This window comes from Pecten maximus, chromosome 13, assembly GCF_902652985.1.
Source record: "Pecten maximus chromosome 13, xPecMax1.1, whole genome shotgun sequence".
Lineage (NCBI taxonomy): Eukaryota > Metazoa > Mollusca > Bivalvia > Pectinida > Pectinidae > Pecten > Pecten maximus.
In genome coordinates this window covers 15,991,970-16,011,753 of record NC_047027.1, presented here as the reverse complement: position 1 = coordinate 16,011,753, position 19,784 = coordinate 15,991,970, and the positions used below count along the sequence as shown (strand labels likewise).

General features: G+C 33.9%; 2 protein-coding genes across 2 annotated transcripts in view; one reads left to right on the top strand and one right to left on the bottom strand.

The window, feature by feature from the left end:
• Positions 1-244: 244 nt before the first annotated feature.
• LOC117340489 (basement membrane-specific heparan sulfate proteoglycan core protein-like) overlaps positions 245-19,784 on the top strand; it is a 37,738-nt gene continuing 18,198 nt past the window's right edge. The window contains exon 1 of the mRNA XM_033902249.1: positions 245-435. The gene's annotated coding sequence lies outside the window, so the exon portion shown is untranslated. The remainder of the gene's footprint in view (positions 436-19,784) is intronic.
• On the bottom strand, positions 18,897-19,367 carry LOC117340491 (processed variable antigen-like). Its single transcript, XM_033902250.1, has one exon. It carries the CDS (start codon positions 19,365-19,367, stop codon positions 18,897-18,899), a length of 471 nt encoding a protein of 156 aa, XP_033758141.1.

Below are 19,784 nucleotides of genomic sequence, written 5' to 3'. Positions count from 1 at the left end.
GCATATGTGTTGTTGGCTCGTTTGTACAATGCATTTAAAACGTTTATGTACATCTACAAACATACTTTCTGGTCAAGCATTTAAATGTCCGTGTCAGCTGGACACTAGTGTCCAGACCGAGGCTTAATTTTTATGTTTGTTTAACCCCAGATAGGTGTTATATAACTCCCCCGTTACCGACAAACGTTTGTGCCAACCCGAGCACCGCGCGCTTAGTAACGGATGGGATCAATCGTGAGAAGCTCTGGTGTGTGCCACAGTGGTCAGAGGTGACAATGGCGCCGAGTCTTGTGTAGAGTTGTCAACGGAGGTTACCAACAACGAGAGTGGACAGTGGTCATCGAAAACCTGGAAGGATATTTTTTATTGTGGGGGTGAATTGATATTTCTCTACAGTGAAATTTCGAGGGGAAATTGTTGAAAGATTTTGTACAGGTAAGTCGAGAATATATATAATGATATTCTGAGCAGTGTCGGATTTCTCTAAACGGCGTTTACTGACAGAAATATGAATGGCAGGTTAATGTACCATCGTGACTTGAAAATCAATTCCGAGTTTTAATCACACTATGATAAAAGATATAGGTAATTTGATGAGAAATTAATTCTAATAATTGTATTTATACCATGTCATCAGTCATAGATTCAAAACATACCTTTACTACTAGACAGTTCTAACAGTATTGATATTGTACGCATACACAATCTATTAATTTAATTAGAGGAAAATGAATACACAAATTAATATTTTTTTCTCTGATAATTTTTAAAAAATTAAATGATAAAAGTTAAAATACGTGGTACAGAGCTTCAATTAACCAATGTAAAACCATACTGCACATGTATAGCAAAAATTACAGAAAATCATAGTCATAATCATATACATATATGTAGATCTTAAAACCAAGGGAGCTAACTTTTGATGTTGGGCCTCCTTAAGTACATGTAACAATATACTGTGTATATGATAGTTTGATTTCAGTGTTTCTGTAGTATTTTCTGTTTTCTGGAATTTTTTTGGGGCTGTTAATGGGCCCCATTCCCAATTGAAATTATTTCATATTCAAGCCAAATTCCCAAATTTTTGGAGTTTACTCCTGAAAAAGTCTTTCCCAATTCACCAAATTTCTTCCCATAATGAGACAAAAAGGCCCCTTCCCAAACCAGTGAGAAAAAGCCCTGGTAATCTTAAAGACCAGTAAAGCGTCCCTAAACTTTAAATTACTTACTTTTAAACAAGGGGAATGTTTTTTTAGGATAAATACTGTAATATTTTACAATAATAATACATGCTAATAAGGGTTTTACAGATCTGACTGTATTTCCATGCTGTGCATTTAAATGAGATCTATAAGCTGAATCTACTTTCTGTTGAAGTTATCTTCTAAATCTCATTTTGTGCAGCTTAGCACGGCATTCCATACAAGAGAGGTTTATTTTCTGTGCATGGCCATGAATACTACAATTACAAGTGTAGACTCTACATGTATATACAACTTATTGGAATGCTGCATGTTGACATCCCAATAGAAATGTATATAATGAAATGATTATGTATAGGAATAAAAATAATCTTAAATCTCTTAATACTTGGAAGTAATCTAGAAATAAAAATAATTCTTAATCCGTTCTTTGTTGGATAAGATTTGATTTCTCTAAAGTCCCGCTAATCTATTTACTACTGTAGTTCTTCTGTCTGTGTGACATTCTGTTATGTTGATGAATGATCTGTTTTTGCAAAAATATTCATAAATTCTAGTCTACCTTACACCATAAACAGCAAAGATTTCCACTTATACTTCTTGGTATGGGAGTGTGTTGCATTTTACCGTTTTATTCCCAAGTTAATCTCCTGTTCTTGTGTAAAAGTTGAGTATTAAAGCTTGTGGATGCCTGATCATCTCTAACATTGATAATTCTGCAACTGCACCATTTGAAGAAGTGGGCTTATTTGTGGACAGACACTTACTTGCAGATAACCGTTTCTGGTGCAATAAATTAAATAAAGAGTTACTACCCTTTATTTACAATCAAGTTTACTGTTCAGTGTGAAATCCAGGGCATATTGAACTGGCACACCATATACCTGTTAGTTGAGTCTTTGAGTGGTACATAGGTGTTACCTTCTAAGATAACATCTTTTGTCTCACTTTATACAGAGTTATAGCCCTTTGTTAACTGTTTGTCAATTTTGGATGAGTCCTTGACTTGTGCTGATTCTGCAAGACTCTCTCAATTTTGAATACCCATGCACTAACTATATATTTCTTAGTATTTGGAGTAAATTATTAAATACTATTCAAAAGATATTCAGGACTAACTGGCCTGAAAAACCTGCAATAATTATAGATCAAAATCTGTAGGTAAAAAGTTGGACAAAATGCTGCCCGGTGTTTACATAAATATTCAATACTCTTCTCAGACTTTTACCAAACATTTTCAGAAGTCTTTATATATTCCTTCAACATTCACATCTAATAAAAGATTCCAATAGATTCTCAATTTCAAATACAAATAAAATCTGTAGGTAACATCTTTGTGTTGATGTTCTTTCATTTGTAAATCAATTTTGAATACTACAGCATTTAATTTCCTCTACAAGTGATATCAATTCCATGTTTAGTTGAACGCACAATACACCTGCTCAGGGAATCGGTTCTGAATTATATTATAGACCTTTATAACGAGTCTGAAATATATACAATTGTCATATTTCCTATGAGAGTCTTGAAAGGCCTGTAACATTGTTATTAAGCAAAGGTAAGCTTTGTCCTTCACTTCAATACAAAAGTACAATCAGTCAGCTTCTATTGAACATTCAAACTTTTAAGTGTATAGGTGAATCTTGTGGATGGAATTGTAGTATCAGCATAATAAAGGTACATGTATACCGTATTTGACCTAATAAGGGCGCCTACCCTAATAAAGGCGCCCCTACCTTTTTTCAAGGAAATAAATCTTTGACTAAGTGTCAAAATGGTGTCAAAATGGTGTTGAAAAGTAATAATTCATGTGAAATATTTTGCTACTTTTTGTGTTCAATTTTCTTCAGCAAATTAAGTAACTGGAACACATGTTTTCGCCACATTTTGTGTATTCCTACAGGCTACAGATGATCACATGTCAGTGCAAAGAGCACCCAAAACTAAACACACATACAAATAATAACTTACCATCTTTATTTGAAGATAAAGTAAAGACTTCATTCTTGTAATGTTGATAAATAACTTTTGTTCAGAACAGAAAGCTAGTAAAAGACATTGTAAATCAATTATTAGGTAAAAGAAAAAGAAGTCTGATATGATGTGGGAAATCACCTGTTTCTATAAATAGAACACAAATGGTAGAACACAGGTTCTCTGGTCTAAAGATCAGCTGGCATAGTTTACAAGTTTACAGGAGTATTCAAGTGATGTTAAAGCTTAATATATGATAATGAACAGATATCTTCATCTGGAATATGTTTATGACTGAATATTTTACCTTTTCCACAACCTTGGGTATTCTGCTATAAGGTATAGTCTGTTTCATAAAACTTCGGAATAATTAATCTGAATAAGGGCGCCCCACTGTCAATTACCCGCGCCCTGCGCCCTTATTAGGTCAAATATGGTATATACCATATTTATCCTCAAATAAGCCCCCTTCCCTGGTGTAAAAGGTCGGTACATATTTATCCTAAAAAAGCCAACTCCCTGGCCATGGTTTAAAAGTTTGGTACTGTATTTATCCTCAATCTAATACCCCGGGGTAAGCCCATTCCCCTAGTGTGAAAGTTTAGTACTGCATTTATCCTCAAATAAGCCCATTCCCCTAGTGTAAAAGTTTAGTACTGCATTTATCCTCAAATAAGCCCATTCCCCTAGTGTAAAAGTTTAGTACTGCATTTATCCTCAAATAAGCCCATTCCCCTATTGTAAAAGTTTAGTACTGCATTTATCCTCAAATAAGCCCATTCCCCTAGTGTGAAAGTTTTGTACCATATTTATCCTCAAATAAGCTCCGTCCCCTAGTATGAAAAGTAAGTATCATATCTATCCTCAAATAAGCCCCCTCCTGTAGTGTTAAAGATTAGTATCATATTTATCTTCAAATAATTGAGCCCCTTATCCTAGTGTAAAAGTTCAGTAAAGGGCCTAGCTTATTTATGAATCATTTCTGTAGAAATGAAAAAGGGGCTGGCCTGATGAGGGCAGGTCTTAGTTGATTTGCAGATAAATGTGATATGTTTACAGAAGTTGTTGTTGTCTAATGGAAACAAAAACAAATGTAGAATTCATTATTGATTTTGTTTGAGTTATCCAATTAATGTTGGTTGCATTGGTTGATAAAAAGAAATAAAAACAAAATTAGATATCAAAGTATATGTATTCCATTATTGTGAATTTCTGTCATGTGTTACATTGATGAGGCAAGGGAAGAGTTAGATTTTTAGAAATTTAGTGGTTAAAATTTAACAGGCTTGTTTAATTTTGTTCATATTATTAAACTTTGGAGCTAGTGATGAAAGTGCAACCAAACAGGGCTCAAAGTGGCACCTATTTTAGTGGCCTTGGCGCCTTAAATTCACAATTGGTGACCAGTAATTGACCTATATGGCACCTGCATGGCAACAAAAAAAATGTGTAAATTTGCAATTTGGTTAATCTTTCCAAAGTTGTAGTCAATGCTAAAATGATGTTCACAATTGGAAAAGTTAGAAAGAGAGATGTTATCAAACAGAATTAAAGGGGCCGCGGTTGCCTTAAGTGGTTAAGGTGTCCCGACACTTTAACGCTAGCCTTCCACCTCTGGGTTACGAGTTCGAAACCTATGTGGGGCAGTTGCAAGGTACTGACCGTAGGCCGGTGGTTTTTCTCCGGTACTCCGGCTTTCCCCCACTTCCAAAACCTGGCACGTCCTTAAATGACCTTAAATGGCTGTTAATAGGACGTTAAACAAAAACAAACCAAATATGTACAGAATTAAAAGATTTTTATAAAAATTAAAAAAAACATGGCCATGCAGGCAACTAACTTCGAATTGGCCCCTAGATATTTTGACTTGATAGCCAAACAGCTAGGCCACCTAGCTGGTAAAAGTATCCTCTTTGAGCCCTGTAAAAAGGTCAATAGAAATGATACTGAAAACCATGTAACTTTTAATATGTGACACTGACCTAGTTATTGGTATTTCTCCCTCTTACATTCAATTACTACAGATTATAGTACTAGAGTAACCTAACAAGCTCATTACAACCAAAACCATTTTGTTGAGAAATGTATTTACTATACTCAGGGGGTATATGCATATAAAAGTACAATAGCATGCATGATTTAAACTTGTACAGTTTCATGAACCAGGAAATCAGGGTGTGATAATGTACAAATGTACATGTGTACCTGTAACTACAGTGAAACCTCACTTAACAACCACCTCAAAATTACGAAGGTTGATGTGGTCCACCTCGGTATTAAGACCACAATCACTCATGCCACCTGGCGGTCTTAATGGAGAGGTTACACTTTATTGAAAAATAGAACTATATATTTGTGTTTCGATTTAAATGCTACAAAATTGAGGTTTAAAATCGAGTTATATGTTGGTGTTTGGATTTAAATGCTACAAAATTGAGGTTTTGTGTCTACTTGTTGACACTGTAGAAATATGAGATTCTTTGCTCCATAAACCAATGTGTGTGGACTAAGGGGTTGTATTGATCAGGGTGGAAAATGGCTGGATGTATTTACTTGTTAATTAGCACAGATGAGTAACGATAGAAACCGGCATTATGGCAGAGCATCATAGTACACAATATACAATAGAATTGATATCAACTGGTCGGAGCAGCACAATCAACAATATACTTATAGAATTAATATCTACTGGTCGGAGCATCACGTACAGTATACAATATACTGTAGATTGATTCTACTGGTAGATCACATTTTACAGTAAACATATACAAAATTAATATCTACTGGTCAGGTGAACAATATCAAAATATTAGCCCCACTCGTAGAATAATATTATGGGAATACGTACAGACATTGTTACATTAGATTATATCTACTGGTCGGAGCATCACGTACAGTACACAATATACAATAGATTAATATCTACTGGTGTACGTAATATTATACTGTAGATTATACATGATAATGAAGATGTTTATACTGGTATTTCTGTAGATGTCAATCTCAGGTGGGAAAATTTAAATATGTTGATGTTGACTGTTGTTTAAACATGAAATTGTGGCATGTTCATGTTGAAGTTGTCTCCTAATTTAAGTGCAGAAATGCAGATGCCAACCTTCTAGTGCTACCTCACTGAAGCATTACTGCCAGCAACACCCAGCAGGACACCTCCACTCGGTCATATTATACTAACAATGGGTAAAACGGTTGTCCCCAGGTACCAAAGTGCTAAGCACTATGAGCAGGAGCAGCAACTACCATTTATAATGTTTGCTGGGTTATATTGTCGCCCCGTGAACAGCCAGGGTGATCATTTTGAGGCAGAATCTCTTTGAAGTAGTTGGTGACTACCTCACTGGACATCATACGGGAGGCCTGTCACATGCCATTGAGAGCAATAAGGGTAAAGTGTCTTGCCCAAGGATACAACCATGATAGCACAGGCCGGTCAGTTTCTCAGTTTCCCAAGAAACACACTGTAGGGAGCGTCAAACCATGCACATCAGATCATCACCTGAGTTTACGTGGCCAGCTCTCTAACCATCTGAGCTATTGCAGCCCAATATTGATATAGACTCTGGTATCCCTAGACCAGGGGACAGAACCCAAAGACTTCTTTGCATGGGCTCAACTATGGATGGGTAAAAGTGAGGCAGAGTCAAGGGAGACGTTATTAAGTTGCTACAATTGTATAAAAAAAGTCCAAATTTAGTTGACTCTTGTGATCATGCAACGGGGGCAGCAGGTAGAATTCCCTCGGGGTGAAGTCCTGGGGTAAGTTTCTCTGGTGATATATAAAGTAAATTGTACTGATGTTTACTTTTTAGGTAATATGCAAATTGCTATTCATATCAAATTGAGTCCTGATGACGGCCGCCTAGCGGTCGAAACATGTAGACAATTCCTGAACCATAATAAAAGAACACAACTGCTATGGATGTTGAGGATCCTTTATTTCTACATATTATATCAAATTGTTAAATAAACCAGCTATTTGTGTGTTAGCTTGTACCCAAGAAGTTTTCAGTAGGATAAAAATTAATATATATCTGGTTACATTAAGTCGGTCACATCATATCTAATGGGTATACAACCTTAGAGCACTGTCATTTCTATAGGGATTAAGTTACAGTCTGACTCACAAGCTGATTCAATATATTTGAATATTGTAATATTTTTCAGATGATCCGAGTTATTTTTAAAGTAATAAACCATTTGTGTATTTGTATTTAGGTACACGCTCAAGGATGATAATCCCAGAAATTGTCCAAACTTCCCGGATATTTTATAAATTACTTCCTGTTGAACTTCATTTGTATCAGTTTATTAGAATTTAGAAATCTAATTGATCTCCATTAATTTTCTTCATGATTGAGTTTATGAAATACACGTAGACGTTTCCTTATTGATTACATTTTTCAGTATCAAAGATCAAAGAATTTGCTTTACCTTAATACTTACCACAAGTGAAAGATAATATTAAATCAACAGACTGAGTGGGAATAATGAAAAAAAGTTATGGACACATTCGGCTTGGATCATGATCAGAATATTTAAGATATCATGAAAATCTTCCACTCAGCCGAACATTTATGTACTCCTGTCACGATGTCGATTTGTGTCTTTGATGACCTAAAGTAAATCACGACAGCGTTTGTGTGTATTTGAACAGTGTATCTAACTTTAACTAGATCTCTATAGGTAAAACCTGCCCACCCCAGATATATATTGTCAGAGAGATAGAATGTTGTTGCATGACGCTGTGGAGAATCAATACGCAACGTCAATTGTCGTATTGTGACGTCACATTTTTCGCGCCATTCTCGGAATTTCTTTCATAGAAGAATGAAAAGAATTTTTCGCCAATCACATTTGAGTATTTACCATGAAAACAAAGAAAAATTAATTATTAGAAGAATGAAAGTGTATCAGCTAATGCACAAACACATTACATAGTATTCAAGTTGTCAGGGGATATAGTATATAGATCATTGTATGAAGTTGTCAGGGGATATAGATCCTGTTTTCCTGTATCCATGACATCAATAAGCTTGCTGTCATTTGATTATACCACAGCTAATGTCTTTTTTTCCTACAAATACTTTTCTGATTCAGACACCTGTGATTATACGGAATAAAAAAAAATGAGGAAATGCATATTTACATGTTCACAACTGAAGTATCATTCTTTAATTTAAAACTTCTTTAGTTTGAAGATAAAATTTTATTTAAATCCCAACATGGAAACTGAGATAAAACTTCAATGTGCAGCTATGGGATTAAAGATATATTAGAAATAAATTATGCAAATTATCTCAGCTGGAGAGGTTTAAAGGAAACAAATATTTACATTTAAAAGTGACTATGGTAAAAATTGTGATCTGTTTACATTGATATTTAAAATCAACCATAGCTACAAGATTAGTTTTGAAAGATTTTAAACACAGGATATGTTGATAGTATACATGTTTAGAATCCTTACATTATGGAAGTCTTATTTAGTATGCACTTTTGATTCTACATTTTACGCAATTTGACACTAAAAGGATACCAGAGAATTGGAAACTGACAATTGGAAAAGTCGGGTGGAATTACCTTGGTCAGGAAAAGTCCATTTTAAAACTTCATAGCTGAAGAATCCTGAGAGGGCAGAGAGGCCTAGCGACAAAGTCTTGTTTTTTTGTTATTTTTTATACATTCACCTTCACAAGGACATATTTCTTTTTCTTATTTTATATATACTAAGAGAACAAGACAGAGATATTTTCGAAGTGAAATTAGTTTTTTAATTACACAGGTTTGATAACATAAATTGTTGAACGTTACTTACAGTATAATCGACTTAATGATGTCTGGTTAATTTTTTTTTATGGGGTAGATTAGTGTCACTTTCATTATTTGACCTTATCAATTAATACGCTGTGCACTTAAACAGATTGCAAACTCTTTTTTGGATCTGGAGACTTTTCGAGACACTCTTAAAATGTGAGATAGTTCCTCACCACAGAGACTTGCAGTAAATTGTCCTGAAAGGAAAGATTTTCTGAAACAGATGTACATAAACTGTTCTTAAAATTTCTATAAATAGTCAAATGTACTATTAGAATATTGTTCATTCATGTGTTTTAGAAAAACATAATAAGCAGAGTTTGTTTGGTACACCACGGAATATTGAAAACTTACAATAATCTTTGTTAATACCTTGGAGTTTTTCTTTGCTCAGTTATAGAGGACTTTTGAAACATGTGTTACAGTAAACAAGATTAAATATTTCTTCACATTTGCAGAAAAATTGGGTGCCTTTTTGAATTTCTTTTTTCACATTAATGTTGCTTGTATGTTGGAAGTTAAGCCTGTCAATAAAACAATGCGACTGTTTATAGATATTTTTTAAGAAAGGCCCATACTTATTTGACCTTAACCTTTCTGATCTGGTTTATGTGGTTTTCTGTATTATTAAGGAATTTCATTTTCATTTATTGCACTATCACTATTGACATATTAAATTTTGTATTTACTATCAATGTTCTGCATTTATAATCATTACTCAAAATTCTAATGCACAAATGTTTTTCCTTTCCCTAAATTGAGATAAATGTTTTGAAGCTAAAATAATAAGATACAATTACCTCAATAAGGTTTTAATTTTCTACAAGTCTATAAATAAATTTAAATACCAATGTGTATTGGGCAAATGTTGTGGCTAAGAAACTGGAATTGATTTCAAAAGAACATTTGAAAGCCTAAGGGTCAATGTTAAGTGCTATTGTGAATAAGATTGATCGGGAACGGACTCTATAGTGTGTATTTACAGTAATGCTTTAATTTACTGTCCACCAAACTTTGCCATAGATTAAGGTTTTTTGTTTGTTGTAACACAAGACCAGCTCTAGATCTGACCGCTGGCTCCGAGTCTGTTTGCTGTGTATGGGGCAGTGGATTTTTCTTTGGAACAAATTATGTATATATATGTACGTGTATATATATGGTAGAGGTATTTTGGAAACGTAAATAAAAACTTAAAAACCTTATTCATCGACCAATGACATATTTCCCTATATGTCCTTATAAATGATATACATGTATAAACATATATAACATGACACTAAAAAACTATGAGTTGCAAGTAAGCTATGTAAGCAATAACGGTAAATTAACTTTTTTGTGTTTTTATGATTTTTTGGAATTTTTTTTTTTTTTTTTTTATCATCTTTTATTCCTTTTTTTTTTTAAATTGGATTTTTTTTCTTTTTTTTTGTTGAATTTCTTGCTGTTCTTTAACTCTGCAATTAATTCATGAGAAAATATACAGGTAATTCCGATTGGGGTTTTAGAAAAGTAAGTTTAATAACAGGTAGACAGTTAATGTGTTACATCAGTCATTTTATTGAGGACTATTGATGAGTCGGATAATAAGCAGGTATCAGATACACATTCTATACTACATGTACATACCAGGTATATGTTACCAAGAGTCCTCATTCCAGGACTCAATTCCCCTTAATTGTTTGGTTGCTATGGTAACATGCTACTGATTGCTGCAGCTAAGGCAGTTAATTGCTTGGATGTGGTTACCTTGGTCACGAATGAAAATATAGAGAATTGTGGGTTTGTTATAGTATTTCATGGTGAGCTGAATAATATACCTATATATATAGATCTGGTATGAAAAAAAAGATTACAGGTAATGTTTCTGCCAGTTCTTTTATTTGTACATTTCCTATCGCTTCTTTCCAATAATTCTAATTTGTTTAAAGTAAAATTTAGGTTTGTACTATGATACATACATGTATTTTAAAAACAAAATATTTTGATAGATTTTTTTGCTACAATTATTAACGATTTTGTATTATTTTTTTTTTCAATTAAGAAGCCATGGTGGATTATAAAATATAAAACAATTAAAAGGACATTTATGGTATACATTGTAGGCCTAATTCCGTTTTCTTACATTTTTGTTAACCGGCGAAACTTTTAACAATAAAACCAGGTAAGCCTTATTCAAATTTAGAAAGTGAACTTGGTTGACACCAACATACATAATTAAGTAATTATGGTGAAGGTTTTGAGTTAATTATTTTGTCAAAAGACTTCCGAAGTTAATCATATTTTTGAAAAGCTTTTTGAAACAAGTAAAAGCTTATATTGTTAAAGAAATACACTTTAAATGTTTGGACTTTTTTTAATGAATAATCGCTACATAATAAAATAATTCAGTTAAAAAGTGTCATAAATGAGTACTTATATGATGGTTTGTAATTTTCCACATAACATGATGTTTTTCACCACTCGATCATCAGGCCCTGTAATGGAGTGGAAGAGCGTTTAACTTTAAACCACATTTGTACTAAAAGGTCATTATAGGATAGGACTTAATTGAAGCAGATAACCAGCCGAGAGGTTAGGGTTAGGCCACAGTTAGAAAACATTTATAAGGAATATTTAGATGGACATCAAAAATATGATGCAAGTTCCCCCTCCAGCACTGACAGAATACTGGCTATAGTTGATGAGATGAAACTTTGATAACTCACTCACTAGTTGAGTGAGAGGAACTTTGATTGCTATTGTGAGTGAGACAAAACCTTGACTACCAGTACTGTCTGTAAGATAAAACCTTTTTGTCTGTGACAAAAAACCTTGATTGCTATCGTCAATGAGATGAAACCTTGATTGTTATCGTCAATAAGATGAAACCTTGATTGCTATCATCGATTAGATGAAACCTTGATTGTTATTGTCATGGAAACAAAACCTTGACTACTGAAGTCGATGAGACGAAACCTTGACAACTATATTGTTTGTAAGATGAAGCCTCGACTACCGAGGGTTAATGATATGAAACCTAGCAAATATTAGGAGAAGTTGTGTAGGTGGTAAGCCAGTAACTACTAATTACTGGTAGTACCTGGCTGACTTATCAGGTTGGGTAGGTAGGTTATGTATCATAATTACAAAAGAAGTTTTATCAAACAAGCTGTACATATGGTGATCATATAGATGAAATCTGAGATGAGCTTGTTTTCTTGACAGGCTGTTCAACATGACTGAGTGAAATCTGATCTGAATGTATTAAAAAGGCTTCTTTTAACAGTTGTAATCAAACAAGTAAAAAGAAATCGAGCCCAAGCACAGTGAGTATCGAATATGATACGTTTGGTTTGGTTTATTTTGTTTAACGTCCTATTAACAGCCAGGGTCATTTAAGGACGTGCCAGGTTTTGGAGGTGGGGAAAAGCTGGAGTACCCAGAGAAAATCCACGGTCAGTACCTGGCAACTGCCCCACGTAGGTTTCGAACTCGCAACCCAGAGGTGGAGGGCTAGGGATTAAGTGTTGGGACAACCTTACCACTCGCTCACCGCGGCCCCCAAGAGTATGGTACCCTCTTGGTAAACACCTTATACAACTAGGCTAAAGGGAAACGATCTCCATATGCTGGAACTGGTTCAGAATTCGAAACTCAGCAGAGTCACCAGAGTCTGGCTAAATAGGGGATCGATACTCAATGTCATTTTCATTGCACCTTGTTACTAGCAGATGTAGAGACAGTATTGAATCCATCAAACATAACCCAGGCTTCTTAATAGCTCCATATGCATTGAAATACTCTTAGTCTCTATTAAACCACAACCACTTTTCCTTAATATCAAAGCTCCACGGAAACGCTCTTAAAGTCTCTAACCACAACCCGTTACTTATCTTAAAGCTCTGTGGAAACACTCCAAGTCCCTTACCATAACCCAGCTAGGTCTTATAAAATCCTGACAGAAACACTCCAAGTCCCTTACCATAACCCAGCTAGGTCTTATAAAATCCTGACAGAAACACTCCAAGTCCCTTACCATAACCCAGCTAGGTCTTATAAAATCCTGACAGAAACACTCCAAGTCCCTTACCATAACCCTTGAGCTAGGTCTTATAAAATCCTGACAGAAACACTCTAAGTCCCTTACCATAACCCAGCTAGGTCTTATAAAATCCTGACAGAAACACTCCAAGTCCCTTACCATAACCCAGCTAGGTCTTATAAAATCCTGACAGAAACACTCCAAGTCCCTTACCATAACCCAGCTAGGTCTTATAAAGTCCTGACAGAAACACTCAAAGTCCCTTACCATAACCCTGGAGCTAGGTCTTATAAAATCCTGACAGAAACACTCAAGTCCCTTACCATAACCCAGCTAGGTCTTATAAAATCCTGACAGAAACACTCCAAGTCCCTAACCACAGCCTCAGATGTTATCTTAAAGCTCCATGGAAACCCTCTTTGTCTCTAAACAACCCAGGTTCCTCCTAGTTCCTAGCCATATAACCATTGTCTTATAAAAATCTCACAGAAACACTCTAAGTCTCTGACCATGTTATGTCTCTAAGCAACCCAATTCCTTAATTTTTTTATTGATCATTGCAGTTTATTAGAATACTGACCTTACATAACTGTTTCATTTTCTTAAATGTTTGTATGTGCATGATGGTTTGTAATTTACTTGTGTCTTGATAAAGGGTTGGATTGCTTCGAAAATTTACTAGACTATACTAACATTATGACTACATGACCAATTACCAGTAATTTCGAGTTATATGCATCGAGCAGACGTCTGTTTGTTAGGATCCAGTTTATATATTGGAATTTGGACCCATATGTCATTATTAGTTACCAGACCCTAAAAGTTGTTTAGGTATTACATGAGTAAGTTTCTTTGGATATTGTAACATATTGTAACATATTGCCCCAGGCAATACAAAATCCTTCTGTCACAACTTGATGCCAAAAGGGGTGTATTTGATAAAACCATTCTCAGAAACAGTTGTCATGTTCCCATTTGGATATATTTTGTATTTTTCTTGAAAAAGGAGTCTTTATCACATCTCTGGGACAATTTTTGTAATAGAATTATCAGATTATTATGACACAACTGTGAAGTAGGTAACCTTGTTAATCTGTGGTGTTGAATGAATATGATAGCACCAAAAAATGTGGTTGTTTGCCTACACTATATGGGGACAGTTTGGCGAAGTAATAGAACGAATATGGTAATCAATGTTTGCTTGGGTTTTTTAAGTACAAAAAGGTAAGATATTTTGAGAACCACTACTTATTTATCCCTATAGCTGATGTTTAGTATATACCTGTAGTATTGTCTCCTTAAGGTATAGTTTGTAGGTGCTCCCATAGAGCTAATCAAAGTCTGTGGTGTTGACCACCAAGCTAGATAATCAATAATCTATTAGCCGAGTTGCTCTTAAGTAAGGCTTACAATTACATCTACAGAGTACAATATGTTAATTTAGGATTTTTTCTATTATTTTTTTGTCAGTGAATGGATGTGGTCCCTATTACTGTGATATCCCTAGCATAAATCAAGTCAATATTGCATGTCGTGAAACATATGAAGGTCCATTTTTTTTATTACCAAGTGGAGTATGTATACAATCTGCAGATATTTCCATTTGCACTGCATTGTCACTTTGTAACCTTGTCAAACGAAATAGAAAGTTGTCAGATTGTGAATTCACACATAATTCTTAATAATTTCTTGAATAACATACATAATTTAAATTAATTTTTAGAAAGACTGATTCAACATCGGGTTTAATATGACATCTGTTAATTGTGACAATTCATACAATACCTGTCACAATTATTTATAGATCAAGGTCAAACTACTTTGTATTCATACAATAACTCCATTATCAGGTGTGTAACATATTTACAGCCTCATCATATTGACATCCCTGAGAATTAGCACCATTCCTATAATAAACCACCAGCCTGCTGGAGTTCCGCATCAGACTGTCCCTATAGACATCAGATTTATAGAAAATCAAATTCGGAATCTGCTGTATCAAGCTGAGTCAGCTTGGTGATATTGTTATATTGGGAATTGTTTAGAATGAATCATATGTACAGACTTTCGATTACAATTTATTTTTGCCAATAATTGTTTGCTTTATTGTAAAATTGAGGTTTACAGCATTCTCCTTAAGTACTAGCGAGCTCTGAAAAGCAGGGTGTAAAAAATGTAGACAGCTGTATTGGGATGAAAAATCTTTCCTACAACTATTCAGAAATTCTCATTCTAACAGTTAAACAATTGGTTTAAAAATTGATCTATATAACTGCAAATATGGCCTCATGGCTATCAATATATATAATGGTATATTTATGATCAACAACCATTGAAATTGAATCATTCATTCTGAAACGATCAGGCAAGCAACTTTTTCACATTGTCACATCTCTTTTCATATATTTATTTAATGGGGCATCGAATATTGAGATATATTTCCTGGTCCTAGTTTCATCACTTGTTGACATTGTACCACCACAATATAGGTAGATATTAGAGTGATGTAAAATTTAAACCTGCTACTTATAAATGTACTGTAAGAGTAAATATTATTTTAGGTATAAAAATGTGACAATTAAGACTGGGTATTATGTAATATTCTTCATATAAAGATATGATATTTTATATATACAGATATATATAGATATAATATTTTCTACTTTACAGATATATATACCGTAGATATATTTTATACTTTACAGATCTATATATAGATATAATATTTTATACTTTACAGATATATATAGATATAATATTTTATACTTTACAGATCTATATATAGATATAATATTTTATACTTTACAGATATATATAGATATAATATTTTATACTTTACAGATCTATATAGATATAATATTTTATACTTTACAGATCTATATATAGATATAATATTTTATAATTTACAGATATATATAGATATAATATTTTATACTTTACAGATCTATATATAGATATAATATTTTATACTTTACAGATATATATAGATATAATATTTTATACTTTACAGATCTATATAGATATAATATTTTATACTTTACAGATCTATTTATAGATATAATATTTTATACTATACAGATATATAAAGATATACTATTTTATACTTTACAGATCTATATATATAGATATAATATTTTATACTTTACAGATATATATATATAGATATAATATTTTATATACAGATATATATAGATATACTATTTTATACTTTACAGATCTATATATAGGTATATTTCATACTATACAGATCTAAGTATATTTCATACTATACAGATATACATGTATAAAGATAGAAGAATTTTTTGTATTTTACAAATATTACACATAAAGATATTTTATCAACATGACATGGTTATGATTTTTTATGTTTTGTGTTAAGAAGAAATTAATATCACTTTGTGCATATTTAAAAAGAATTTAAAATTTAACATGTACACAAGCTTAAATTCTTGGTCAGTCCAGAGCAAGCCTTGATCCTATAAGACAACAATAGCCCATTTATAGGTTATAACCAGCGCCATTCACCATTGTACTGAAGGGTGAAAGCTTTAAGACTTGGATGTGCTGAAACTTGTTACAGAGCAAACCACAGGTAGAATGTGTATCGGAAACAACTGTTAGATGTTTCCAGGTGATTCAGGTAGCTACACAGGTACGCTGTTTTAAATTATAATAGTTTTGTTAATGATAATTATAAATGCACTACTTACGATTCGGAGTAAAAAACATGGATTAATTTTATCCGGAAACAAATAGCTGTATTTGTGAATATCAGGCGTGTGCGTTTATCAGACTGGAAGGACGTATATACATACATTGGATTTAGCTATACATAGTAGGTACATCATTATTAGTATAAAAAGTTAGCTGTTGTGACAAATATGGGAATGTAGAATTACATATACAGGTACGTAAAGGTGGCAAATGTCTGGTTAGTATTTCAAAGCTCTGTGTTTTGGACCATTGTGTAATATTTTATTAATTTTGTGGAAAACATCACTTAGATGTGAAAAAACACTACATTTTGTACTAGTATGTATTACAGTAGTGGTGGGCTGATGATCGAATGTAATCGAAAATAATTAAAAATTAGAAGAAAAAGATAAAACTGATCATCAATGGCTGAATTTTGAGAAGGCAATTAATTGGAAATATTTAGAAGTGTTCATAAATCTTCGCATATTTTTGTAATGTTAATGAACAAAGAAGTTGATCTTATATTATATCGATATATTAATTGGTGGTTTACATGTGATTAACGAGGTTTTGATATATATATTATAATAACTGTTAAAGGGTTTGTATGTATTCAGTATTACAGATATTGATAACAAAGGCTAAGATGTGTAATAAATGTACTATAGAAGTACACTTTAGTGTGATGAAATTTGAGTTTAGAGGATTCATGATTAATTCAAGATTTATGTAAATTAAATGAACCACTACTTAGGAAATAATAAGGTTTTCTCCTACATTTAACTGTAGTTTTGCTATGTATATAGAAAAGATCTTGATAGCTCTAGAATTTGACCTGTTTCATTACAGTTTGAAGAACCTGATGACCTTTATACTCCTACCAGTTTAGTTACCCCCCTTGTTGCTAATTGAAAACAAAAAACAGGTTTAAATTAACAAACTTTTAAATCTATATATAACTGAAGATTCCACAGATTTGCACAAACCTTATTCATTCTATGTGTAATTACATGTTTGTTAAAAAGGCCAGAAAAGTCAATGTTAGACATTTTTCAAAGATACTAGTACATAAATACTTACATAAGTATTTCACACAGGCTTTAAAATTGAAGTTAAATATTGTGTAGTGTTTTCTTAACAACATTTTATGCATCTGAAAATAAAATTGTGTTGTGACAGAGCTAAATATAAGGACTGAAAAGAGAAAAAGCGTTCTTTACATTCCGGTGTCGTAACCTTTTGGAAAATGATTAGTATGCATTTATGCGTAAGGGAAGAAAGTGGTATGTACATGTATGACAAGTGAAAAATAATCAGTTAAAAAAAATGGGGTGTAAATAACATTTTTATGGACTGATTATTTTTAATGCACACATTATTTCCCTCTCAGAATAGAAAATTTTGACAAAATAGAATTTCTAAAGGTATTAACATGATTATTCTGTGTAAAGGTGATCACCTGTGTTATGTTGAAGATCATTAATCTACTAATTCAGGGACAGATAGATTACTGTAATTCCTCTATATTGTAGTAAGGATAATGTCCATGACAGGCTATATGCTTAATGACACCCATTCATGAGTAAAAAGCATGTAAACAAATCGTTGTAGATTTAATAAAACATGAAATAGGTACGGCATGTATTTTATAGTGTATTTACATTATGGGGTTTTTGATTCCTACAATTAAGTCATTTCAATCATGGGAAAATTTTTTACAGACTTAGAAATTAAAAATCAGTAGACGGCTCAGTAGACGGCGTACCTCCCTCTTTCTCCTCGTCTCTCCCCCTTTATCCTGTCTGCCCCCTCTCTCAGTTTCACCTTGGCTCTCCCTCATCTCTTTCTCTCTCCTCCCCTCTCCTCTCTCTTCCATCTCTCCCCCTCTCTTCTTTCTGTCTTCTCTCTCCCTATATCCTCTTTCCTCCTCCCTATCCACTCCCTCCCTCTCTTTCTATTATATCTTCTCTGCTCCTGTCTTACTATCTCATCTTGACCTCCTCCTCTCCTCTCCCACTTTCTCTCCCCCCTCCCCCTCCCAATTTTTCCTCTCTCTTGCCTCACACTTTTCCCCTTTCTCTCCCATCTCTTAACTCTCTTTCCTCTCTGACCTATCTCCCTGTCCCTCTCCCAATATCCTCTCTACATCTCCCATATCCTATCCCTCCACTACCCTATCCCTGTCCTTGCTCTCTGCTATATCTTCTCTGCTCCTCTCTCATCTCTCCATCCTCCCTCATCTCTCCACTCTCCCTCATCTCTTCACCCTTCCTCATCTCTCCACCCTCTCTCATCTCTACACCCTCCCTCATCTCTCCACCCTCTCTCATCTCTCCATCCTCCCTCATCTCTCCACTCTCCCTCATCTCTTCACCCTTCCTCATCTCTCCACCCTCTCTCATCTCTACACCCTCCCTCATCTCTTCACCCTTCCTCATCTCTCCACCCTCTCTCATCTCTCCACCCTCCCTCATCTCTCCACCCTCTCTCATCTCTCCACCCTCTCTCATCTCTCCACTCTCCCTCATCTCTCCACCCTCTCTCATCTCTACACCCTCCCTCATCTCTCCACCCTCTCTCATCTCTCCATCCTCTCTCATCTCAGTCTTGTCCTCTCTGCCCCCTGTCTCAGTTGGGGCACACATTTCTAAAAGCCTACCTGTATGACACACAAACCTTTTATCTTCATTCAATATAAACTTGACTCGGAGAACTTGAAATGGTGAATGTTACACCATTAATAAGTCTGATTTTAGGGTCATGTTACCTAAGTGTCTGCAGAGTACATTAATATTGTTATCAAGCTCCCAAAATCTAAGTTAGTGATCTTCTGACAGTTGATTTGGTGGAGAAGAAACAATTGTGGTATCAATGAAGAAAAGTCTCATGTGTATGTCTCAGATACATTGTTCAGTCAAACCACGATATCTTAAATTCAGCAAGAAATAATTCGAGATTTCAGTATTTTCTCAGGTAACCTGGTATATTTTATGTAGCATTTTTGCTGTCGGAACTGAATTTTTACCTCGTGTTAACCAGGATCTTTGAGTTATCACAAAGTT

Excerpts from the sequence above, each read along its gene's own strand:
- LOC117340491 (XM_033902250.1), bottom strand. The coding sequence starts at position 19,367 with ATGTGTGCCCCAACTGAGACAGGGGGCAGAGAGGACAAGACTGAGATG.